Source organism: Spodoptera frugiperda, chromosome 11, assembly GCF_023101765.2.
Source record: "Spodoptera frugiperda isolate SF20-4 chromosome 11, AGI-APGP_CSIRO_Sfru_2.0, whole genome shotgun sequence".
Taxonomy (NCBI): Eukaryota; Metazoa; Arthropoda; class Insecta; order Lepidoptera; family Noctuidae; genus Spodoptera; species Spodoptera frugiperda.
The window spans coordinates 6,575,798-6,602,883 of NC_064222.1; the positions used below are offsets into that span (position 1 = coordinate 6,575,798).

At 37.4% G+C, this 27,086-nt stretch overlaps 1 protein-coding gene and 1 non-coding gene across 15 annotated transcripts in view; both read right to left on the reverse strand.

The window, feature by feature from the left end:
• LOC118275215 (cytospin-A) overlaps nucleotides 1–27,086 on the reverse strand; it is a 66,490-nt gene that overhangs the window by 17,520 nt on the left and 21,884 nt on the right. For 3 of the 14 annotated variants that reach the window (XM_050696944.1, XM_050696940.1, XM_050696945.1), the window contains exons 1-11: nucleotides 18,127–18,266; nucleotides 17,578–17,633; nucleotides 17,067–17,248; nucleotides 16,593–16,986; nucleotides 5,395–5,770; nucleotides 4,578–4,733; nucleotides 3,825–4,007; nucleotides 3,124–3,248; nucleotides 1,520–1,679; nucleotides 965–1,060; nucleotides 630–754 (exon numbers count right to left, since the gene is read on the reverse strand). In XM_050696944.1, the coding sequence (XP_050552901.1) occupies nucleotides 630–754; nucleotides 965–1,060; nucleotides 1,520–1,679; nucleotides 3,124–3,248; nucleotides 3,825–4,007; nucleotides 4,578–4,733; nucleotides 5,395–5,770; nucleotides 16,593–16,986; nucleotides 17,067–17,248; nucleotides 17,578–17,633; nucleotides 18,127–18,186 (1,913 nt within the window). In that variant the 5' untranslated portion in view covers nucleotides 18,187–18,266. Of the gene's footprint in view, nucleotides 1–629; nucleotides 755–964; nucleotides 1,061–1,519; nucleotides 1,680–3,123; nucleotides 3,249–3,824; nucleotides 4,008–4,577; nucleotides 4,734–5,394; nucleotides 5,966–16,017; nucleotides 16,171–16,592; nucleotides 16,987–17,066; nucleotides 17,249–17,577; nucleotides 17,634–17,995; nucleotides 18,085–18,126; nucleotides 18,267–27,086 lie in introns of those variants that run through there. The other 11 variants (XM_050696953.1, XM_050696952.1, XM_050696942.1 and 8 more) reach the window with 8 other exon arrangements.
• On the reverse strand, nucleotides 17,292–17,363 carry Trnac-gca (transfer RNA cysteine (anticodon GCA)). Its single transcript has one exon. It is a non-coding gene; the product is annotated as a tRNA-Cys (tRNA).

Here is a 27,086-nt window from a genome sequence, read left to right on the forward strand (position 1 = left end):
GCATATGATAGCTTTCATTTCCCTGGGACGCGCCGGACCTCAGTGTTCCGGTGTTTTCATGTTTGTATCTACTGTAGATCCTGGCTTACAGGAGTTGCAGTGGTGTGGGAAGTTGGGGCGGGCTTGTCCCTAAAAAAAATATGATAGCTTCTATCTTCTGTTTGACTGCGGATTCGGTTCCTTAACGGAGCAACTCTTTGTGTGATCCACAAATTATTGTTTCAGGTCAGGGTGTCATGTTTATGTTTGACATGTATGTATATTCGTGCGTGATTATCTCTCGCGTTTGGTTGAACCGATTTTGATGCGGTTTTCAGTATAGTATTTTTCATAGACATAGAAGATTTTAATGACAATACACATACATAATACCTGACTTAAAAAATACGGAAGCGGTAAAGAAAAGAAAAGGCAGCACCCCTTTTTTTAAAAAGTAATTGTTTTAAACAATAGTAGCTCTTTTAGATAATATGGTTTCTAAAATGACCACTAGGTCTAATTGATTAAACTCTCGCCTCGCCTTAGACGAGACGATCATTGGATGATTTTCCCTCCTTAAAAAATAGGCATATATTATGTAATACGTAAGGTAATTGACTAAACGTATTGGTTTATAATAAACAACTTACCGTATCCTCTCAGCGAGAGTTTCATTTTCTTTGGTCTTCTCTTCCAGAGCTGCCTTGGTTTGGTTCAGTTCTGCTTCCAGCTGTTCTTGCTTCGTTAGTAGATGCCTGCGTTCTTCTTGAGATAGCTGTAACGTTTCATAAGAAGATTTTAAAGACAACTATAAATCCTTATTTTCGGTAGTTTCAACAGGTTGGACAGGTCTCTGTCCAGTCTAATCTTTAACCACAAAGATTAAGTAAACAACAATTTCAAAAATTCACAAGTTAATTATTGCCAAAATGGAAGAAAATGAGTAAAGTTGTTTAGTTATGAGTATAGGATCTAGAATGCTTACCTTGAGAACAGCGAAGAGTTGTTGGTCGGTGTCTCCAGATACCAGGGTCTCTGGTTCCACACCCTCACGCATTAGGAGCTCTTGCAAGGTGTCCACCTGGAAAAACGTATTGATTTCAATGATTAAACATACAGAAAGAGTAAAAGATCTATCTTTTACTCTTTCTGTGGATTATTTCTCATGGATTATTATATACGTTCAAAAAGTGCTTTTTTGACAACAACATTTTCTCTTGCACTTTGGACATTCCACTCAAAAAAATTTGGATTAAAATATGTTATTAATTTTGGCTCTACGTCATCTATTGAAGCCATTTATGCTTTCTATTTATCTATGTAGTTTTAATATAACAATATTGGATACAATATATTTTTTAGTTGCAAATAAACTTCATCAAAGATAGACGTGTATCTCTTCACTCCAAAACACCAACCTAAACTGAACCTTATCGCCCTAAACATCAAATGATAAATGATATTTATTTCTGTAAATAGGTTATAAAATAACACTTTTACACGTCAATATCGTCATAGAATCGTCATAGAATCCACATACCTTAGTGCGACTGTCCTCTAGTTTCTCAGTCTGCCGACACAGCGACTCCAGCAGGACTTGTTTCTCGTCCGCCAGGCGCTCGTTGTCCGCGTGAGCATCCGCCAGCTGGGTCTGGAGATCCGCTAGCTCGGCTAGTGTCGCTTGGAGCTCTTCGCTTGTACTGGAATGAGGATAGGTTGGTGAGAAATAAAGCAGGTTAGTTAGTTTATTGCTATTTCTACCCGGTTGGGTACAATTTAATTAACTTTGTATCCTTATCCGCCAGCATTACCAATGGTACAACATTAAGGGTAGGTTCAGATGACAAGCGCTCATCGCGCGTTTTGATAACGCGCGTTTACAACTACATACATTTTATTCAGGCCGTACACATGCTAACGCGCGTTTTAGTAACGCGCGCGTTCAACGCTGCGCTAGCGCTCGACTGTTGTCAGCGCGCGTCAACGCCGCTTTGAGATCATTGGTTTTCTATGTTTCCGTTCAGTTGAGCGCGCGCTTTCGACGCGGATAGACGTATTTTAGGGTTCGTCAAGTTCCTCCGAAAATCGTCCGAAATGGAAACTTGATGGACATTCTGAAGTAGTTAAAGAATTTGGGCTCAAATTGCCTTAACTTAGGATATAAAATAATGTACTGACTTTCAGTCAGCCTGGTTGACAAAATTGGGTGAACCCAATATCTCCGTCTTCTGTTGTGTCGTTTCTGCCGTCTGTATAAAATCACCGATAAAACTGTTTCTACGTCCATCTTCGACAAATGTAGAACTCAAACTGGCCGCAACAACGCGCGTTTAACGCCTGACAAGCGCGCACCATGTGAACACTATACAAAAATTCAACGCGCGTTCAACGCGCGCTGAGCGCTTGTCATCTGAACCTACCCTTATCCAGAGAAAGCGCATTGTTTTCAATTATAAGTTTAACATTCTCATAACCAAAGTTGTATAAGTCAAATACACTAGTGATTACTCCTTCTTGTTCACTTTTTAGGTTGATAAAAGTCCTTAAGCAATTTTGTATAATTTAATACTAAAATGTTCAAACGATTTGGAGTTTGTCACCTATTTCTTGTTGATCCTCATATGTTTGATACCTCACTTTTCTTTGAGATTATAAATATTATGCAACTTTTGGTCTCTTGATTTTATTATAACTTTCGTGTGACATACTAAATTAATTATTATATTATCGGCTTACTCAGTAGCAGCGCGACAATCGCTGCGTCGTGTGTCGCGAAATGCTGCTCATGAATATGAGCCTCTAGCATGGCTTGAAACTAATCGAGTTCCTCGTCAAAACAGTACGTGAGTAAGCCGATAACATAATAATTAATTTTGGTCTCTTGACATATTATAGTACATATTATAGTTTTTTTGACATATTATAAAATTTTGTACGCTTTCCGAAGCAAAACATAGCAGGATCTATTCATGTATAGCAGCATACCCTACAACTTATAATGTACCCTATGTTTCACAAATAAATACTTTGACTTTGACTTTGACTCTTCTTTAACAAGAGTAGTGAGTATGGCAGTTGCAAATATAGCAAATACCTACTGCGAATAGGAACTTTTAGTCATTGAACTTTTAATTCCATTCATACCTGTAGTGGTGTTCCTCCATCTGCAAGATGCGGTCCTGCAGGCAGGCGACCGACACCTCGCTGAGGGACGAGGACGAGTGCTTGTCCCATTCCGGAGTACTCGCCTCGCCGCTGTCACCTTCACCCTGTACACAAACATATTCAGCATCATCATCAACAGTGACTATCCCATTGCTGGACTATGGACCTGCACTACTTAAGTCCCTGACTGCCAATAGAAAACTGTTGAAGGCAAATCCTCCGCTAACGTCGGTCACCGGTGACCACCACGGCGTTCAATGTGTTAAGAGGGATCTTTCCATTCCTTCGCTCTTTCCATGCTTGGCAGGCGTATTGGAGATTGTAGTTTAAGAGTTTTAGGTTTATCAAAGTGTACTGTTGACCATTATCTGTCAAATGTGTAGTTCCTTAGTCGGCTTTACTACAGCTGTGGGAAATTAGAGGTGAAGACAACATTTTGGGTCTTTGGTATCCTTATTCATTCAGAGAAACACAATGCAAGAGTTGCTTCAACGTTGCTGTACCTACTAGGTATTTTCTGTAATCTTTTAAGCATATGACTGATGACTGTTGATGAAGCGACCCGATGAAGTTCCATTGTCTCTGCCTACCCCCATGGGAGACTGGCGTGAGGTAATTAGGTTATGTATGTATTTTTAAGCATATCAATGTTAGAAGACTAAGTAAATGTGCTTGCTTACATTGGCGAGTGCGATGGAGGCGGGCGCGGAGGAGTGCATGCGGCGCGGCGCGGGCGCGAGCAGCAGCTGTCGCTTCTCGCTGTCGGAGAGCGGCGAGTGCGCCACGCCGCGCAGCCGCGCGCGCAACGCGCCGTTCTCGTCCGCGAGACGCTCCAGCGCTGCCTCGCGTTCCGCGTCCATATTCTGGAATAAAATAGTTACCATCAAGTTACTTTGTTATATATCTGTTATTATTACCTACTACTATATATCTACTTAGAAAATTAAGAATGTAAGTAAGTACAAACTAAGTCAATACTACTTCGAATTAAACTGTCATAAAAACTATAATTACAAATCTTTTAATTTAAAATTCTACTAGAAGTATTTTGAGAAGATTACATTACAAAACTAATAGAAACATTTAAAAAAACTAACATGCAGAATTCTCCAGGTCAATTTCATGTACTGAAACATTTAATTTTAGTTAAATCCGCAATCCAATTACTATTCCAGTTTAATAGGCTAGTTTCCTACTAGTCAAATTCAATACATTTTTCGAAACGTAAAAACTATATTTTCTATAAATTTTGTATGAAATAATGCGTTATGATGTCATCAGATATTTACGACAAATAGAAGACTTATTACTAGAAAATTAACTAGATTTTTTGAAAATTAAATAGCTCATCAAATCTATGAATGAAAGTGGAAACTAAACACAAACTATGTATCTACAATGGACTACTACTTCTTCATTCAAGCACTACATACCTTCAGCCTCTCCAGCTCTCCTCGAAGCCGTTCAGCTTCAGTCACCTTCTCCAGTAACTCCTCAACCCTGGCCTGTAGCTGTGCTCTCTCCATTACGGTAGCTTCCAGTTCTCTCCTCAACGATTCAATTTCCCGGACTCCTGATGCCAACGATGCCTGGAATGTGATGTAAGTTTTTATCAGATACCAAAATTACTCCAGGATTTAAATATATTCTGTCATAAAATTATAAATATACTAGCTGACCCAGCGGACTTGGTACAGCCTCAATGGCGTTATTTTTACTTTCCCTGTACTTCCGCAAATAATTCAAGACCAAAATTAGCCAAATCGGTTCAGCCGTTTTCGAGTTTTAGCGAGACTAACGAACAGCAATTGATTTTCATGTATATAGATTTAATAAAATACTGACTCTTTGTCATGTATAACATTACTATAATTAAATACTTCACGTTACAAAATATTGTTATCATTCCAATCAGAAGGTACTCGTCATATTTCAAGGTCTTCAGATTTACTAACTGAACAAAAGTCGTAAAACTCCAATAAGTATAAAGTGTACGAGCAACTAATTAAAAACATACATCTTGATAAATATTCATGTAAGAAAATGTCTGATAAGTATTTACTTATTTTCGGTTATCAAAAAGAAAGCATGTCAATTCAAAACGGTCTCAATTATTTTTGTAAGAATGTAATCAGTGCGCTACTGACTTCTGACACGGTCCGATCTGACTACCGTCGGTCATTCCTTGTACACATTCAAATTAATATTAATAGTTGCAAAAAGGTTGGTTATAAAAGTACAGTTACTGACCTCAGATGGTACTCTAGGCCTGAGCTCCACTTCCTGGAAGCCGGGCATGTGATCGGCATTCAGAGTGACGGGCAGACTGACGCACTCCTGCGAGCCTCGCCCGCCTACCGACCCCAGCTCCTCAGCGCTACCGTAATCATGGACCCCGACTTGTCCATCTTCATACTCCAAACCCTCTCTTAACTCAGGGTCTTCTAACACAGCATTATTATTCCCTAAATCCTTCTTCTTGTGTGCTTTATGTAATTTCTCTTTGGACCCAAAGATCTTCAGTGTCTTGTCGCGAGCTGGTGCGACTTTGTGGTGCTTTGAATCGAGACTCGATACTGACGGAGCCCCTTTTAACGTGGACTCCTGCTTCCCCTGACTTGGCCCTCTACGGAACAATGATTTGAACTTCATCATCTTGAATTATTTATATCATTTTTCGTTTTCGTTTCACTGATCGAATAAGTTCGGTTTCATGTCGTTTGTATCACTTTGTATTGGAACATAGCTGTTGTGATTGGAATTAGATTAGTGCACTGTACTAGATGATGTTTTGACGTCTTGTCGATTCACTGTAATGTTACTACAAATGAGTAAATCTTCAAGAATTAGTCACGATTCTTTATTAAAAATAAACATAAAGTTATCACTCCCTATTAAAGGTTTGGCTGTGTAACGGAAATCACTCGACACGTTTTTAGACTACGAGTGCGCGAACAAAAAATATCGAATGCTCCCGCGCATCGTTGCAGCCGACAGATGTGCGTATCTCTACAGGAAACTATCTCAACTCAAGCTCGATAACAACGAAGGCGGAACGAGACTTAGTACAACCCCTTATCAAAATTACGTGTAATAGATAAAACACATTAATTAAATGTAATAAAGATTACGTATGACGTACCTGCTAGTGCAAGGAAATAATGCAACAAGGTACACTAATACAAAAATCCTATCAATAGCCAAAAGCCAGATTTATCAACTCATACAAAATTCATAAACTGTCACAGATTACGTCTAAACGAGATATGATTTTGATTTCCATACAGATTTGGCAATGAAAAATACGCAGACCGTATCAGCTGTAGATCGTCCCACGCTAGTCGTAACACCCAAGGACGATGGTGAGAGAGAAGTAGGCTTAAATAGAGACGATTAAAATCGAGATTATCACGAGTATTATAAAAATGCAGTTTTCATAATAGATGTGAAGGATTAAAATAAGATAGAAACGAAGAAAGGCGACAACGAGAAATATGTGTCTGATACGCTGACTGAACTCATCTTAATTGCATGGCACGCACTGTATTAATTAGCCGATACCTAGCCAATGGTTAAAACATGAGATGTGGAATAAGTGGCCAGTGACGTGCATCAATTGTACAATGATATGCCACTTTATCGTTAGCTACAAGTCATATCTGCGCAATCTGTGCATATTTGATAGTAAAATGATCGATTTACCTCGTTGGTTTATCATACGTTAGTTCTTTACGATGCACAAAATCATAACATGCAAATCACACCTGAACTTACAATGAAAATAATAACCTTCAACATCAAACATAAATCAAAACATTACATTGAAAGTGTATAGTACCAAAAATATCAACGAACGAAGACAATTATGATATCAAATAATGTGATTATGATTCACCCTTTCATGTCAATAACAAGCCATAAGAACCCCACTCGTATTTCAAATTCAAACGCTTCGATGCGTGTACACATCTATGTACAGGTCTCTACAAAGGAGTAAGCAGTTCCCTATAAAATTCCCCGACATTTAAAACACAATTACCCTATAGATGGTCGTCACTTATCCGATAATCCACGTTGTTCGGGACAGGACATGCACCGCGTCCCCCCTATATGCAAATAGATAGGGGACCGGGTAGGGCAGCTTTTTGTTTCAGCTTACACTGCAACGGGGCCGTCCAATTGCTTTTATTTGAAATCGTCACGTTTATTGTCCTTTTGTTACTTTTCTAAAAGATTTACAATAGCATTTTTAATGTTAAAGTTGTCTTTGAATCGTTGGGTGTTGGAGAACGTGGTTAAGTTTGCTTTTATTATTGTTGTTGTTTTTTTTTCTTCATCTTTTTGGAGTACAATAAAAGTGGTGTTGTTGAGAATGTGGGGCTGTATTGTCCCTAGTTTGTTTCAATATTTTTTTTTTTTGTTTTAGTTTGCTCAGGTATTCGTATGTGGTTAAAAGGAATCCGGTATAGTAACTGGTGCTCAAAGGATGTTAGAGCTTCTAATTAGTCATCAACATCGAAAAAGATACTTGCCCAATTTAACATTTAGGTAATTCGGACGATCAGTTCCAAAATTGCGGCATTATTCATGTAAATCTGACAGAAGAATGACTCATAAAATAGCAAACTGGGGTTCCTGGTCGAGTAGAAACCACCGAACCGACAAAATTGCCGTTAATATCCCTCCATAGCATGTCAGATTAGGCCCTTATAATCATAGTAATTGTAATGGCTACACAAACCACACCCATAGTCCAAACAGCGAAGCTCGGACCGAGCCCAGTGTCAATTTACTTGGAGTAATTCAATTGAAACACGGCATAGTATAGTTACATATGACTGTATGTAAATGTGTAGTTGATTTGTATGTGGACGGGGTACGCTAGCGGACGCCAACTAACCGATTTAGGAATGGTACTGCACTTAAAGTGGGTAATACTGACGTTTATAAGGAACATGTGCCAATAAAGGACTCTGTTTGTATATAAATGTATAAATAAGGGCAAATTAACAGTTGGTTCTTGAAGCCGCTATAAAAATATTAATTAAAATAACGTTAATGAACGTGATATTGAAGCTGACAATAAACTAGACGTTTAATAGATTTTTTATTTACAATTGAATAGAATGGGAGATGATATCTATTTTTTCAATGTTAGAAACAAAACACTTCCTGTTAAAGACTTTGCGATAATAGAATATGACATTGAGAAAGTTATTTTAAGAAATGCAATTCGCATGGTCTCTTCATCTCAAGTATCAACTGCAAAACTAAATTACCCTCAAGAATTCTCGCCTACGACTTGTGTCATTTTCTCATAAAGAACTCGTTATGTAGTACCTAGTACCTATACATAATATGTCTACGTCTCGATTAACTCATTCATACATAACATTGGTATGAAGTAGAATCTGCGCCCTATGCAATAAGAGGTCGACGCTCCCCGCATCAGATTTCCGAGCAACTAGATAACACTTATAGGTATTTTATTCATCTCAACAGATTGCAAGTTACATAATATTATCGTAATATGTGATACCAGATGCTAATTATGAATCACGATTTATTAGCGCTCATTTAAATGGAACCGATCGATCGCGTGTGACGCAACCTGAACAGATTTCAATGTCCAAGATTACAACCGGCTTTATCTATTCTCATGAATATATTTCTAGATCTTTTTTAAGTACAATTCAGAGCTTAATTTATTGCCTAGATTGTTTCATAATTAGTTAGTGAAAACCACTTATCAACAGAATACATTTCAAGTCAATTATGGGCTGCCACAAGGAACTGACCTGGTTCCAACCAATATAAATTGTCAATCTAAAAAGACCATAAAGCGACTCCAACACGCTTTACAAGTAATACAGACCTTCCGATCACGGGGCAAGGTGTTGAAAAGAATGCGCTTTCTCTACCTCTAGCGAATATTAACGTGGCTATAGATCGATCACTCTAACTGCCTTATTAACCACTGTCTCCACTGGCGTCTACTAAAGATTTATGAACGTATCGACACCTTTTATGAATATAAATTACTTCCACATTGACAATTTTCGAATCAAAATTCAGAACTCATTCTGATTGTGAAAATATTATGTAAGTGAGCCGTTATTGAGTTGCTTAAGGCACAGTAATATTATAATAAGTCTAGGTGTTCTATCTATCACAGGATTGCCATATCTTCCGCACTTATAAATAACGGCACTACTTTTATTTATTCATGAGTACCTAGCATCAAGTACAATATTTCTAGCACGCAATCTGCTTGTTTATGTTAATTTAAAAGCAGCTTAAATGCTAGAAAGTAAAACAAATGTCTTTGGCTATTGTTCGCATGTACGGAATGTTGACTGTGGACGGTTATTGGAACTCCTCGAACGGTGATAATGCGTTTATTTGTTAAAGTGATTATTTACGTAGCATGGTTACATATTGGAAATGCGGACTGCAGACTGACTCGAAAAGCAGGAGTAGGGACGGAGTAGTTTTTAGACTACAAGAGTCTGAAACTCTCTTTCGCCTCTCCCAAGGCGGGAGAAGCCATTGGATGACGGTTACATATTGGTTAATATAACTTAGATTCATTAAAAGAGCAGAAGCATGTCTGGACCTAGTCGATGTGAATTATCTACTCATATTTCAATAAAATAATGTAATAGACTCAAAGGTACACAGCTTCATTGTAATAAACTCATAGAAATACCTATGAGTGAGTATATTTTTTAATCAGGATGCAGCTTCATTAACAAATCTAGCTAATAACGTACTGTAAGGAATTTAAATTCTTTTGGAAACAGGAATTCTCGTTAATGAAGTCTTGCTCAAAGCGCTATTTTAATTTATCACGATGCATACATTTTCATTCAGTGCACTTCCTACGTTTTATTTTGTAAAGGAAAGCTGCATTGCAATGGTGAAGAGTCTGGCACTTCGCATTAATTGAATAACGAATAGCAAAGACCCAGAGATGGATAAAAGTAAGTAGTTTTACAATGAAAACTGAATTAAAAAGCCTCAAAACTGGTTAAAGTACTGGCTTACACAACAACTTCTATATTCGGAGACGATTCTGAGAAGTACAAAATTGCAAATAATCGGAATTCCCTACACCGAGAGCTGGATTAACAGCCTGAGTAATGTATAAATGGCATTTCGCAACCGACAGACAAAATAAAATAAAATGGCCGCTTTATCGGTTGACGCCAGGCTGGATTTAATGGACATCGTATATTGTGCTAAAGTATTGGAGATTAATGTCGCAAATGTATCGATGAAAACGATAAACCCCTGTAAAACATCAACAGTTATATCATACAGTGTAGTGACAAAGCTTAAATACATTTTTTAAGTTTACATGTGTCTTAAATAAAACATTATACGAACAATTGGAGTCAAGTCAAAATTGCCACCATAATAGCAACAGTATCTAACAATGAAAGTAAAAAGATGAACATGAACAATGTAATTAAAACAAATTGATTCGACCAACATTCTATACGCGATCTACATTAAATCACGAAAGACATAGTAGATAGTAAAGAATATGCAGATGGTAATAAAAAATATTAGTGTCATAAACGATTGGTGTTCAACAAGAGAGCTACACACTTATTTGTAAGCATAACCTACATTTGACATGCACAAAAAAGGCAAAGACGACAAAAAAACGAGGCACCTAATCGGCAATTTTTTTGGAAGGCCTTTTATTCCGAAACGCGCTAAAAGATACAAGTTTTTTTTTTATAAAGTCTGTTGAGCAGCATTCCTTGTGACTAGGATGGCGGGTGACGGGTGAACGACCAGCCATGGCCGCCGCGGCCTAGGGAGGTCGCCACGCCAATATGGAAGCTGCCAATACCAATATAGTAAATTATAATCTCGTTTCGATTAGATTCGTGTATCACTTTTACGATCAACTCAAACTTGGTTGGTTTTACTTTTAAGGAGATTTTATGTCATAGTTTAAGAAGTATAAAAAAAGCTACAAATTTCTTTAAAAATCCACTAACTGCCGCACTAAGAGACATTTAATGATTACTTAAACTATTCCTTAGTAACGATGTTGTATCGAAAACAATCGCTAAGGACTTGGTTAAGCAAGCATTAAATGACTCTGGGTACAACAGTAAGTTGTAATCTAAAATCAACCTTTTTAAACAAAAACCTCTCCTTCTCTTAAGATGAATAGGTAAAGATTCTTAAAGCCAGTTTTATAGGTTCATCAGCAATACCTAAGCTAATATTTTATGAGGAATGACGTAGATAGCATAACACCTATTGTGTTAGTAGTATTTGCTGTAGCTTTATACGTATAATCAAATAATTACACACCAAACATTAAATCGAATTTAAAGACTTGAAAGAATAACTAGCAAAGGGTTTTAAAATCACGTGTAGACACAAATATTAATTACATATATGTAAAATTAGATAGTCATGGACACGTGGAAGCCTTTAAAATAACAATTAAGGTTTACCACACAGACGTGGATGAATAAACGTCAAACATACTAAGTGATAATGACACATTACTTGAAAGAGAAATGCAATGTGTGCACGGTAAAGATTGACGAGCGGTATCTGAACCACGACCCAGAAAGGTCGCTTTCTTGTATGAGAACACAAGCCAGTTTATTACGAACACGCTCATAAATTTTAATACCTGCATTTTCAAAACGTGTTCCAAGCTTCCGAATAGATAAAATCACAAAATGGCAGTTTTTTATGTAATGCATTATGAAATGTCCTAGATAGGAGGATGTTGATGATCGAGTATTGTTTTATCTCAGTTTTTATCAGTTTTATAATCTTTTAGATGGGAATTTTCCATCAGATTGGTGAGTTAACATCCTATACTTATTTCTTAGCTCACAATGGCGTGGGACTAGTAAAGTTTTACAATTCTATCAGACAAGAGATGAAGTCGTCAGTAATAAAGTCTCAATCGTGCCATTGAACCGAAGATCACAGAATTGTTCGTTCGTCCGTATCGGAACGAAATCGTGGAACGAAATGGAGAGACGTTCCATTGGCTATCAAACATTTTCTTCCCGGATAACAACGTTGTGGCTATCAACACTATATTTATAAATAAAGACTACAACTTCATGTAAACTACGATTGAAATAAAAATAGGAAATATAATTAGAAGATAATGAACGCGATGAAACAATGGATATAATTATCTAAACTCATAAACATTGATTCTTTAATGAATGTAAAAAGTCTCACATTTGTAATGCAAGATACTTTCTCTCAGTAAACTTTAGAACCTGTTTGCAAATAATAAATGCAATACCACTGCCGACTGTTTCAGACCACAGTTACAGAGTCGAGTGCACTTCATGAGAATTTCACGTCTGACTGTAATAACAGCTACAGAACTATCTTTATTATAGAAACTCTAACTGTATACACTCAAATAACTGATGTTTTCATAGCCTTTTGTTTCTTTTAGACTTTCATTGTAGAAATTACCGCGTATATCTTAATAAAATGAAATAAAACATCGACATAAATGGGCCAGACGGATTGTACAGACCTATACAGATATATTCAAGTAAAAAGAGACGCATTAAAACATGCACTCTGTCGGTAGACGAAGTTAATTGCTGATATAATGCAGCAAGCGGTAGGAAGGGCACGTCCCCAGTAGGTGCGTCGCTAGCGGCACCGAGGCGCCGAGACATTCATTACTTGAATTGTTCTAATGAACAATAGGTACAACTGAGAATATACCAAGCTAGGTAAACACCGCGACTCGATCGTTGCAAAAACTCGCGTCAATTGTAAAGATCAAATTACTGATGTTGAGTCAGCTACCCAATATTATCACGATGTAAAAGACAATGGTGCAGACGTGACGATGAGGAAACTCATGAATTAATCACTAAACCGAGACATAACAATACATTACAATAGTTGACTGAAAAATAATAAATATTTGATTTGACTTCTGAAGTTAAATCTCAAGGTCTCGGCCCGTTAAAGACAGACGCCATCTTGCATTAACGAAGAACCTGATACACACATACGCAACGATTGTAATGTTTACCATGAGAAAATATGCACGAATGAGTTTTATGTGACCGACACGAAGCAAATAATTACGGCATCGAAATTCACATGGTCGAGGAAGGAACAAAGTCAAAACCTTGAGTTGCAAACACTTGTGCAAATAGTTATCGGATCCACCTTATTGGTCAGCAATGACGCAGATGTAGATACTCATTGTACGAAAGAGGGAACGGCTTCTATATGTGAACCATTGTTAAAATCGTCACATTCAAACGCTGATTGTTTCTAATATACGTAGTTTACATTTCGTTTAACTGTACATAAAGATATAAAAAGGTTTAATTTTCCTGTAGGCATGTGTAGAATTCTTATTAATCACTAAATAAACATTTTATTTCCCGTCTTTGCCACAAAACAACGCCACAATTGAACTTTGTTTGGCGTCATTGTTTTTATTGTTTTACGCTGCAAATCTTTGGCGCCTAATTTGGGTGTAGGACGACAGCATTCCATACCATATGGTGGGCCAGTGTTGATTAATGAGTCATTTTAATTCGGCACATCTTGAGGACACAAGCTACTCGTAATATCAAAAATGTTTTTGACCAAACAGATGATTTTGGGAGACTTATTACATTTAAATGACTTGAGGCCTTCCTCTCATTAGGTAATAACAAAAAAGTAATTATACCATAAGTAGGTATTACGTAGAAACATACAAGCAAGTACTGTTCAGATATTCACAAGGTTCTCTTTGCTTCAGTTACATAAACAAGAGACATTGTATCGTTAGGTAAATAGTTTGCCCGTGTGAATAACAACGAGTTTCGTTTTGAGAAAGTTTTGCAATTATTTTTTCGGTCCCACGAACTTTGGTAGCTAGATTAAAAAATTAGATATGCTGAAGATGATACGCAATGAATTATTAACACTTTCTTCAAAAACTTAATAACCCTCCTTTTGTCGCGGTTGGGTAAAAAGAAAACAATCCATTATTGTATACGTTATGTTTGTTTGTCCGATATTATATCATGATACGTGCTATATCTTATCGTCACTAATTTAGAAGGCCCCGCCTGATAAACTTGAAACTCGACAATCGTTCAAAGATTTTCAATTTAATCATAGATATTCAAATCCAATGTTTTCGAAACGAAACGAATTATCTTCTAAATCCAAAGTAGGAGAGCAATCAAACTTTATTATGTCCGATATCTGTCTAGCTGTCAATCAACTTTCGGATTGTACTGTTTGATTATTTTAATGTTTTCAATGTAATGTCGATCGGAATGACGAACCATTTCTTTTTAATTTGTTTAATGGCGCCATTCGGATTTCATCTTTAAACTAGACACTTCCTAGATGCAATTTTTTGTTGCTATCTTTTTCCTGTCCTACAAAAACATCCTCATTTTTTTACCTTTACGATTTAGCTACAAGCGAATCTGTATCTAATTCTTAACAGATTTCAATATAACTTCCGTATCGTCTTTATGTCAGAAAACAAATGGAATGTTTCGTCTCGTCTCCTGTTCAATTGTTCATCTTTTGTTCAAAGATCATCGTCAATGTGCTTCTTGAGCGTAACATCAGTTGTTATTGAGAAAACAAGTTGTTCAAACATCTGTGTATGCAGCCTTGCGCCTACATCACATATTTTTGTCTCAGTAGCAAGAATAGAGGTATCATTAATTTTTTAACTATGCATATTGTTATTGAACTGTGGGATTTATTTCGTAGAAGGACCACAATAGAATTATTCGTAAATGTAACTCATGAATCTGTATTGTTTTTTAAATATGTATTTCGTATTTCTCAACCGAATCAAATAAACAAAGCGTTAGGTATCTCAATGATTTCAATAGAACTGCAGTTGTACAAACAGGAAATTATCCCAAATTACGCATTGGTCACTCAAGGCATGGATAAATTGTCGATTAGTTTCTACAAGTCAGGCTAGATAATATTGCTAGTCTTGTCTGCTGACTAAACCCTCCAAGGAGTTTGCAAAACCAACAAGAATGTCGTGAACATCCGCTACACTGGAGGCCTGACATTTTAAAATGTCGAAGTCATTAATGTTGAGCCTCTAATAAAATGAAAAGGCAATAACATCTTGCTTTAGCTGTTCCCATTAAACAGTACAGAGAATGAAAACAAACATATCGACCTTGGAGACTAAGTCACTGATTAATTTACCTCAATAATTGTTCACCTGGACGTCGCATAATGGAAATGACAATTCAAACATACTAGTTTAAAACGTGCATAAAATATGTAATAGGAAGAGAAGCATTTATATAACATGGATGTAACACAGTTTATGCAAACTTTATCGCTTATTTACAATTGTTATTTGCTATAAAACAAGGTAAATAGCTATACATCATTCAAAACCTATTAATTCTCAGGTAGAACTGGGCACACCGATAACTTATCCGAGTTCTCAGAACTTTTGTGGAATCCTACCTACTATCGCTTAACCTAAATCCACTAAGTGGCTCATTAAAATACTAATTAACCGCCGGTGTAGGACAGTTGAGAGGCTGATTGTAAACCAAAACATGTTTCAAGTAAAGGGCTGCAATGATCATTATTTAGAACACCTTCTAAATAGAAAAAAGAAAGTATAAGCGGTTTCTATTGAAGGTACAGCGGCTGTCAGTCATGTCATCAGTGGATCAGTGGCCGATTGTCCATTACGAGAAAGCGGGAGCAATAAGACACTCGGTTGAATAAGTTCAATTTTTGTTAGCCGTATACAGCCGACGTAGGTGATGATCAAAAAACACTGATGCACAAAACTAATTCCAATCATTAATTCCACAAACACAGGAGCACAATAATAACCACCATGATCAAACTGGTCAAAAGTTCGTTTTGTTTGTCACCAACACAAAAAAAGTTCGATAAAAGCACCCGGCCAACGGGACGACATCCGTGGCCCGTCGCACCAAACAAACTTGCCTGTTGAGCTACTTGCCGCGCCGAGCTCAAACAACCGGCCAACCGTTCTTCCATTTCTTTCTATAACCCAAACAAATTAAAAACATGCGCTACACTCTGAACCGACCGGTGTCGAACTATCACCCAACATTGATCACGTAACACGGCGACGAATACATTCCGCACGTGTGAAGAAAACAGCCATAATATCTCTTATCCTTTCTCACACCAGCAATGTGACATAGGAAGGGTTACGCTAGACAGAGATAGATATAACGACTAAAAAGATATTTAATCACGTGCGTGAATCAACTAGAGACGTCAAAGTGCTTTGATGGAATTTTACCTTTGCTTCTTTATGTTAAGGTTGTTTATCGAACGTAGGTTATTACAAGTCTTTCGAACGGCGCGAAAATTCAAATGAAATTTATTCGATCAGTGTTTTTGTATGTTTGTATGAAATGGAAGTCAGGACTTACCTTACTGGTGAAGGAGGTGGTCTTCGCAGAGTGACGTTGACGTTAGGATTTGTCCAGACATCATTATTATTTATATTTTTAGTTAGTTTCAAGTTTTTATCGGTCTTAGGTTTCAGGGTCGGCGGTAAGATGGTGTCGGGAAGCTTTGGTGCAGGTGATTTGGCCGATTTTTTCACAATTTGCAGAATGACATTGGAGCTCTTTGAGTCTGTCTTTTTAGCATTCTCTTTGGTGGGTTTAAGGCCACCTGGATCGGGGGTCGTTGGAGTTGCAGGTTTACTCCTGTGCGGTCGTTCAGGTTCGGCAGGTAATTTATCGATTTGCAAACCCGCCGACTTGGTTCGATCTACGGTTCTTTTTAACTTTGGCTTATTAGTCGAATCCGCTAACGGTACTAAAATGAAAAATAAATAGCATCTTAAGATTTCTTTTTTATGTTTGTCTTCATTTAAAAAGATATTGGTTTATTATTACCTGTCCTCGGCCTGTTTCTAGTCACAGGCTTAGTCTCCGCGCTGCCTATTTTGATAGTTTTCTCGACTGTATTTGAAGACGAAGGCGTTACCGCCTTGCTCCGATAGCTAAAAGTAGTCTTAAAGAAATTAGCCGTAAAGTTCTTCGTGCGCGATACGTGGGCCGGTATTGATTGTGAATGTCTGTAAAAAAAATACAAAAAGTAAAAACAAAAAGGATTTTGTCAGGGGACACCCGGGTTTGAACCGGGGACCTCTCGATCTGCAGTCGAATGCTCTACCACTGAGCTATATCCCCGCTGACAGAGATGACGAAAATAGCGTACACTATCGAACAAACAGCGCCCTCTACGAAAAAGTTTGTGTATTTTGGTACTAGCTAGTTCAACGTTGTGCTACAAGATGGCGCTACTAGTCAAAACAGTTCGCAAGCCGACAGCGATACTGGGGAAGTATTTAGCCCAAATATACGTTGATAAAGTGGTATAAAAACAATGAGATTATGGACTCACTCGAGTTTTATGTTGCTAGGCACCCCGGGCGCCTTCTGCTGCATAACCTCCTCGATCTGCAACAACAGACAATATTCTATTAAAGAAAATATTTAATAGTTCACTTACAAAGTAAACCGTATCTTATACATATGTGACAATCAGACAGAGATAAAAACAATAATAGAGGAGATAATTTAAACAAAGACATGTTTTCATGGCATAGATAGACAAATGTGGCACAAAATATGTTATTGTTCTTTCTAGAACTAATCTATAAGTAGGCATAGTCTATATAGCTAAATAAATATCGGAGATTTTTATCAAAACGCACACGTAAGACTCGATAACTAAGACGGATTTAGTTTCACAAATAAAATAAAATAGAATATAAAATATATTCCCAAAATGTCGAAACATATTCTAGTTTGAAACTCACACTTTTCCATTTCTTCATGGCCGACAATATACGTGTGTTGATCCTTAAAATAACTTGCAACTACTGCATATTATAATATTCTTATCTCTAAACATTTATTATCTAGCAAGATAGTTGATTGATTGGATTACCATTATAAACTTATATTCCCGCGTCCTGCGATAGTTTGAAATCATACTTCCTTTAATCATTTTAATAAATTAATTATTCTCGATAGTTTATTGAGAAAATCTTCGCTTTTTTTACTTTGAAATAAATCGCTTTGACAAAGATGATATTATTTGAAAAATGTCACTGAACGTCTAATTTATTTTTTATTAGCGGGTCAGTATCCGTTTTATTTTGCGATTTAAAAAAGGAGGTTCTGTTTAATACTGTTATGCGTTATAGAGCCTTGTTGGAGTTATCAACATAAACTTTTTAAGAATTGCTGATTTTTTTATGTAGTAGTACAGTAACCCGGTAAACTAGCAAATAGATCATCTGATAGTAAGCAGTATACCCGAAACGCCATAGACGTTACAAGTGCGTAGCCTACCTTTTGGGGGTCAGGAATTTAATAAGAGTAGTTGGGGAATCGGGGATTGAGAAAGTTGGAAAGGAGCTGGCCCATTCGTGCCGAAGCATAGAACTCCCACACTTAAAATTTCTGAAATCTGATATCTTCAGATTGTCTCAAAAATGCTTCTATTATTTGTCTTTTTCTCGATAAAAACTGCAACTTTATGCAGATTGCAGACTTAGGTACAGGCATTCCTAAAATAGTTGATCGTTGACGCACTTTAAGCCCGCGATTGACTATTTAAAAGATTAGATAACAATTTTTTAATACCCTAATTATAATATTTACCTACGTATTATACACCTGCTTTAAATTTTTGGCATTCCAGCCGTAAGATGCGATTTTCACAAAGGAAAAGAGAACAATTATTGTATAAGATTTGGTTTAATATAATACTCTTATATGAAGGTTTTTTTATTATTTTCTGTATGGTATAAACCGGTAAATGGTATAAACCAAACGAAACATCAGAGGCGTCACAAGTGCGTTCGCGGGCTTTTGGGTGTTAGAAATTTAAGGGTTTTTTGAGGAATCGGGAATGTGAAAGATTGGGAAAAGGGGTAATAGGGCCTACTGTAACCACTCCGGTAACTCAGGTTTAACAATAGTGGTAACAACGGTTTTGCAAGCGTTATTTCACGTCAGTTTTCTGTGAGGTTTCACGTTAATGTAAACGCAATGTTTGCAATATTTAAAGTGAATTCTGTTGATTCCCACGACTGACCTCCTTGGTGATTTGCAGCCAACACCCAAACAAGTACAATCGTATCGACAATTAGCCTGTCTACCGAACACCTACCTACTTATTATATGACACCAGCCATTTTCGAGGCGTGCGCGCGAATTTGCAATATGAGTACAAAAGTATGGCGTAATTTTATTTTAACTAATGCAAATTATTGTTTAATATCTGTATTTTTGAACTTGAGTAGTTTTTGCTGTTGAGTCAATTGATTTCTTGGTGGTTTGAAGGTAAATTACTAAGGACTGCTACTATGGCTTACCTACCTATTTATTGAATAGGTAATTTTATTTGCTATTGGTATAAAGAAGGGTAATGATAGACAGCCATTATATACCTAATTTCAATAAGTAATTGCTCTGTCTGCCTCATTGGTCTAGTGGTCGTAATGGCGACTGCCGGACATGGAGTCTCGGTTTCGATTCCTGAGTCAGATACTGCTGGGTTTTTTTTTGCATTTTCGAAAAGTTTTTTCAGTAGAAGCGCGGAGTCTAGAGTTGTGCTCGGTATATGGTAATAGGCCGTGGTATCACTCCGGTCGAGCCGGTCCATTCGTGCCGACGCATGGCTTTCCCACACCTATATCTATACCTAACTTAGAAGCCTTTATTTACTTCAGGAGGTTTTCCACCAAGCTAATTAGACATGACGTCATATGACACATCCACAGCATATCAGACAGACATGAGCCATCATACTTCTATCCTTGTCTCTCTACTTTCATCTCCTTCCCTCCTATCTACTGCGCAATCTCCTACATTTCGCACTTCCAAGAACATTACATCTTTTAGTACACACGGTTGCAATTTAAGCTATACAAAACCAGTCTATCATGGTCTCGCTTTGTATGATCTTTCGACTCTTTCAACGGTCAGTTTATATTGGTTATGTATTACTTGATGTGTTGTTGTAGTACCAGTGTTATTGCGACACGGTTGTACCTAACGTCTGTTGTCTAGATTCTAGATATAGGGTTATAATCGTCACTCAGCTATTACATTTACGGAAGGAGATAAGAGGCTGTTAGATTTGAGTTAGGTAAATAGGCTTTGCTTTTAGGGACATACGAATGTTAGGCATAATTTTACTAGGATTTATTTTGTGAGAAACTGAATATTAGACCGCAAGGGACAGGGTTGGACGGTTGTTGCGGTGGATGGGCAACCGGTTACCGTCCAACGTGTAGCGGGTTCGATTACCGCACGGAGCAATAGTCCGATGGACTACCCTATGTAAGTGTTATTGACGATAGTCCCACTTACACAGGGGAGGTCCGTAGTCCAGTAATGGACTGTCACTGATTATTAATTACTGAATGAAAGAACTTTTTTTTATAACGTCACTCATTTAATCCCCGAAGGGGTAGGCCGAGGTGCACATTATGGCACATAATACCAATGTACACCCACAGTTCCCAATTTTTGTAAGTCCCATGTATAGGTAGGACCCGGGAATCAAACTCGAGACTCCTTGTCGCATTTGCAACCACTCGGCCAACGAGGCAGTCAAGTGAAAAAACAAATCATCGAAAATTCACTTGCATAAAATAAAACGCCTTCAATAAAAGCCTATGACTTGCACCAAACAAACTGCAGCCTACACTACACCCTTCTGTATTCGCACAAAAACCGCCTGACAGTCAGTGAACCCTTTCGCAATGATATCATTTCGAGATCAATTAAATTATTAAATTATTAAAGGTACACCTTCACACGTGGGCGGTTGATGGACGTCTGAAAGAGTTATGTGGGCGATTTGATTACAGTAAGGGAAGCCTTTGTTGACGCTGTCGGTTGATTGGTTTTGGAAAACTTGGGAACTTTATCAAGTTGTTATGAGAAGAAGATACAAGGCCCTGATTATGAAGAGATCACTTAAAATTGTATGTTTTGGTCGAAGGTTTTAGGTTAGGCTTTTGTATTTATCACAAACAGATAGGCCTCTATTCTCCTGCCTTAGATGAGGCGAGGGGGAGTGTCAGACTCTTACTGACTAAAACCACCCCGTTCCTTCTCCTGCTTTGAGCCGGAGCCCCGGTAACCTGTTACGTTGTCCGCAGCTCCGGACTATGCACTTGCTTAAGTAATTATATTACCTATCGAATGACTATTGACATTCAACAAAATGACAAACAAACAAAATCATTAATTTCAAGGTGTACAAAAAATCTTTAAATAAATAATATTAAAATTTTATAAATTAGGACTTTGCCCTGCAGTGGGACGACCACTGCTAACAATAAACTAAATAAATAATAAATGATATTGAAAAAATCCAGTTAAAATTGTATGACCATACTTTTCTTTCATTTCACACTGGCCAAACTACTACTGCTACAACTTAAAAGGGGTTTGAGTAACTTTGTATGGACTTGTGGCGTCATTTTTTTTTTCAGCGGCCACCAATAATTTTCATGTTACTTTGTTCTGCTGTGTTCATTACACATATATGTTCAATTATTTTTATCCTAAGTTATATCGAAGCTGAGATATTTGAGTTTGAAGAATTTAAAAATGTAGTCTCTATAAATACTTCAATTACCGTCCTGTGTGAAAAAAAATCTTAGTTATTGTATATTATTAGAAGATTGATATTAGTTATTGGCTTTACTGTTTCTCGACCTCTCGTCTATCAATGTGACGTTAGTATTGGGCCCTAGGAAATAATAAAAACACAGTATTATACCTTATTGCATTTATTACATGATTTTTAAAAACACATTTACATATTAACTTTCTTAGTCCATTTCGTTCTCAATGTCATGTCGAATAATGGTATCTAAAAATTGTGCCGGCGGAGTCAGATTATTTTGATATCTGCCCCATCCCATGTACCATATAATGGACATTATATGCGAACAGCAGCCTAAGGTCCGTTTTCCGATTATACATGAGCAATAGTGGCCCAATATTGCATCTAGCCCTTGTGCATCTTGCCCTTCCAGTGTTTCTACCAGAAAGTCGACCCATGAAATATGTGACCAAAAAAAATAATTTATGTAATATTTAAATAGATTCATAGGTAGTCATACAGACCTTTGCCAAACAGGGGATGTACTATGCTAACTAGACACATAACGCTCTGTAATGTCTAGGTACGCATTTTTCGGGGGGGTTTGAACCCCCCCCCTGGCTACGCCTATGGTCGTTATAATTATCCACAAGTCCACGAGAGATTAGAAGCGCGCCATACCATCGGCCCATAGATAAAGAGTGCAATAACATTTAATAACTTCTTCGATTTCAATGACCAATATAAAACCAAATATCTCAGTTCCGATATGGTTTAGAGAAATATGACCATAATAGCTTTTGATCGCTGTATTCTGTTCTTTCATAATATTTAAGTTTCATTACTGGCCGCTCAACTTCAAAACGACGCCAACTTTACCCAAACCCCTTTTCACCACTATCTCGCTAAACTCACCCAAAATATAACCGACAGACAGAGCAGTAACTGCTACTGTCTACTCCTTGGAGAAACACTTTATGTTATGTCTCACTTTAAAACGAAATAAAAAGGAAGATGAGACGTCCATGTATCATGGCGAACTATAGAACTATACACCACACTACAAGGTCTAACCTTGCTCTAAAACACTATCTTATCTCAAATGATATAAGTTTACGCAGATTCAACAATTTAATACACCTGTAAATTGGATGGTAGGAAATATCTCACATGTATGTATGTAATTAATTCTGTTAGACATCTTATGTAAATGTATGAGACACATGTAGGTAATACCTTGTTGATTATGTTATTGTCATCGTCAGATAACTGACCTATTGCTGGTTCAAGGCTTATCCTGTCCCGGAGTCTATTGATCACCACGGAATGGATCTTTATCCAGATTTTGTTATAGTTACATTTCTTCAAATACCGTTTGAAATGTCTACATAAGGATGTTTTTCCATCAGAGATTTGCTATGCTACGTTGCTGTAGATGCCTTTGGCTTCCACCAATCATATTCATTGGTAGCTTAGGACTGGTGAAAACGGGTTCAGCTAAGCTATGTTTTTACATGGAGCGTGCGGCATGCTGTATAGCACGAGGATGCGCGAACTTAGTATCACTGGAAACGGTCACATTATTTCGCAGCTTAGCTACTACATTTTCGTAGCATAACTACATAGCACATCTCTGGTCGAAAAGCATCCTAAATTCCCTACCAATTTCTACTTAAATAAGTACCTAACTTACTTAGCCAAAACATGAATTACAAAATTTTAAACATACATAGACACTACAATTTATCTATCTATACATAGATAGATAGACAATATATGATATCTATCTACCTATATATTCTGTTAAAATTGCAACAACATAGACGTTACAAAACACACACAACATAGGTCCTTAATAGTTCTGCAGTTGTATTTCATTGGGCAATAAAATGTTCGACTGCATCACGTAAGCTCATGGACCTATGACGTCAACCACCATAATGAGATAAAGCTATAAATACACTAGTAAATAATATAAAAACTTGCAGTTTATAGCCAAAGATTTGTACGTGAAATGGCTAAAATGGAAATCTTGATTTTTCATCCGCATTGTTTCTGTATCCGCTGATTCATCAATGGCATATACAGTACCCTAACATTTTTTTAGGAAGGGTACAATGAAATTGTCTCTGTAATTTTACCTGTAGGAATGAGCAAAATAATAGGGTAGATGACTAATTTTTATCTTAATGTCCGTCTTGTAGATTATTTTAAAATATTAGACACGTATTTTTTATTTTCTAACGGAAACAAATAATTTCGAAGATATATTGATTTGAAATATCGCGTGATGTCACTTCTAGGTACCTATAACGTTTTATACGTAGAAAGTGAGCTCATTGCGAAAAATAACGAACCAATATCAGAATTCACGACATCATAATAATATCAGTATTAAGTATTGAAGACTACAGGCATGCATTGAAATTAAAACTCCTTAAACAAGACCTAGTCCAACACGAACACGAGTGCCATCTAGACTCGCTGACTGACTAACTTGACAGTCAAACTCGTCACTACACACATCATCATCATCATCATCAGCCGACGACATCTTCACAGTCGCGGGAAGCTAGTGGAGTGGGTGCTCAGATGGCAGCTTGTCGTTCTACGTGGAGGATTATGAGGGCTTTGTTCAACAGTAAACACACACACAAAACGAAAATTGCTAATAATATCATGATTTCATGTCTCAATGGAAACAAAAATCCCTGACTTTTTCTATCTATGAAATTAAATAGACACGTTTTAATACCAGTACAAATGTCAGATGCAATTATACAAACAAGTTGTTTTAATAGTTGTGTTCTGTTCAAGGGTGTGAAAATAAAAATAAACATAGGTGCGAACGCAAATTAAATGTTTATGGAAGTCCACAAATATGGCAGACTGGCCGACAACTTTCAAGTACGAGTACGGTGGTTTAAGATTTTTTATGACTTGATTAGACTAGATTTTAGGCAAGATATTTTTTGTAGATGTTAGTTCGGTTAAGTAAAACCATAAGCACTAGATGTGTCTATTTGATCAATAAGGCAATATTAATAAATGCTTTGTGCTTTTTCTACTTTTTCAACATTTTGCATCGCTGTATCTTCGAAATGGTGATTCTTAGGAAAAAATGTGTAGGAACAATTTTATAGATAATTGCATGATGAATCATTTTGTCTCACCTATTTTTATTATAAAACTTACCGTTTAGCTGAAAAACTCAAAAAACCGATTTTTGCAACATTTGACCTTGAATATTTTTTTTTCCACACTCCGGATTGATGTGGATAATTGACAAATTGTGTATAATAGGGTTCCCAACAATCATGCCAATTTTTAGGAAGGTGCGAATTAATGTAACCTTACCCCTATTTTTGATGCTAACTTGACCGGACTATTAGCAATTGTTTACGGACCAAATCGTTACTAAGGAATAGTTTAAGTAATCATTAAATGTCTCTAATTACGGCAGTTACACTTTAAAAACAAGGTCATATACCTATAAAAAAAATACGTAAACGAGGTACAAAACATAGTTTTATTTATAACTTCTTTCAATCAGGAAATTAAACCGTTTGACTACAATCATTAACTGATTACCGAAATAAATGTTTAAAAGTAATGCTTGTAATAAATTACCTATTTTCCTTCTACAATGTCGGAATAAAATTAAGCTATCACTACCCCGGAAGGATCTATTCAAAGACTTTCCGTAAATTCTCAAGGAAAACGTCTTTTAAGGAAAAACCAAAAACCGGCCAAGTGCGAGTCGGACTCGCCCATGAAGGGTTCCGTAGCAGCAAGTAAATGACATTATATAAAAGTTGTAAAATAACTTGGTTTTACAGTGTTTGTATGAACGACAAACTTATATTTGCGGTTTTTGAAAATGTTTTATTTCTTAAAAACTAATAATGATATCTCGTTCAAACCAATTTTCGTTGTTAGTTTCTATTGTAATCTACAGCATATATTTTTTTCAGTTTTCTCACTCTCTTATTTTAAAAGTTAGAGGGGGGGGGGACACTCATTTTTCCACTTTGGAAGTGTCTAACTTTCAAACGATTGATTTTGACGAAAAGTGGTTTTAGAAACCTAAATGTCTGTGGCGACACTCTGACAAGTGACAGATGACAGTTGTCGCACATAGACTATCGACGAGTAAATCAACGGATGACGTCATAAATATCCTGCATCGCACATACGATGTTTACATGCGAATTAACACGGATAGAAAATCCCAACGAACAACAGTTGGGCAGAAAGCCCGCCAGGCACGATCACCTCGCCTGGTCGGAGGATCCTCCTTTGCTTAGGGAACTTTACTCGCTGTTCCCTAAAGTGGTGACCCCGACGTGATTGAAACCAACCTTCACGGAGCAGATCAGCACCGTCATCCTTATCGCCATCTCCCTCACCCATCACTTCTCCGCTGAGCGGTAATCAAGTCGCAGCCAACCAGCATCCTCGGCCTCACACCAGGGACCACCACACGCTACATCGAAGATATGCAGCCTGGTTCTTTCCTACGGCCTCATCAGCGTCTAGGCACAGCACTCTGCACACGGTCTGAGGACGTCTTCCTCCCGTCAACGCAGACGCCAGCCACTACGCACCTACCCTCGCAGCATCTATTCCCCGACTCACCGTGGGACACTGCGAGCTTCACTACTCCGATTCACTGGAGTATCACCCTGCACCGCTCACCCGACTCACTGGGCATTCAGCGGCACAGTTCCGACTCACTGGAACTAGGGAATTTCTACACTGGCTCTGGCACCGCTCATCTCAAGCATCGACAGCCGTCTCAACAGGATCGACCCCCGGTCTTGGGGGGAGTGATGTGGCGACACTCTAACAAGTGACAGATGACAGCTGTCGCACATAGACTATCGACGAGCAAATCAACGGATGACGTCATAAATATCCTGCATCGCACATACGATGTTTACATGCGAATTAACACGGATAGAAAATCCCAACGAACAACAGTTGGGCAGAAAGCCCGCCAGGCACGATCACCTCGCCTGGTCGGAGGATCCTCCTTTGCTTAGGGAACTTTACTCGCTGTTCCCTAAATGTCTTTTTTATAGACCTATCCATAGACACCCATCACGGATATGTTAGCTGAAAAAAATTTTTTTGAATCAGTTTCATGTAGGGTGTCCCTTTAATTTTTAAATTTATTCATTTTTATTCAAAATTCGTATAGCGGTTATCGAAATACACCATCCTACAAAGTTTCAACTATGTAGGCCCAACAGTTTCGGAAATAAACGGCTGTG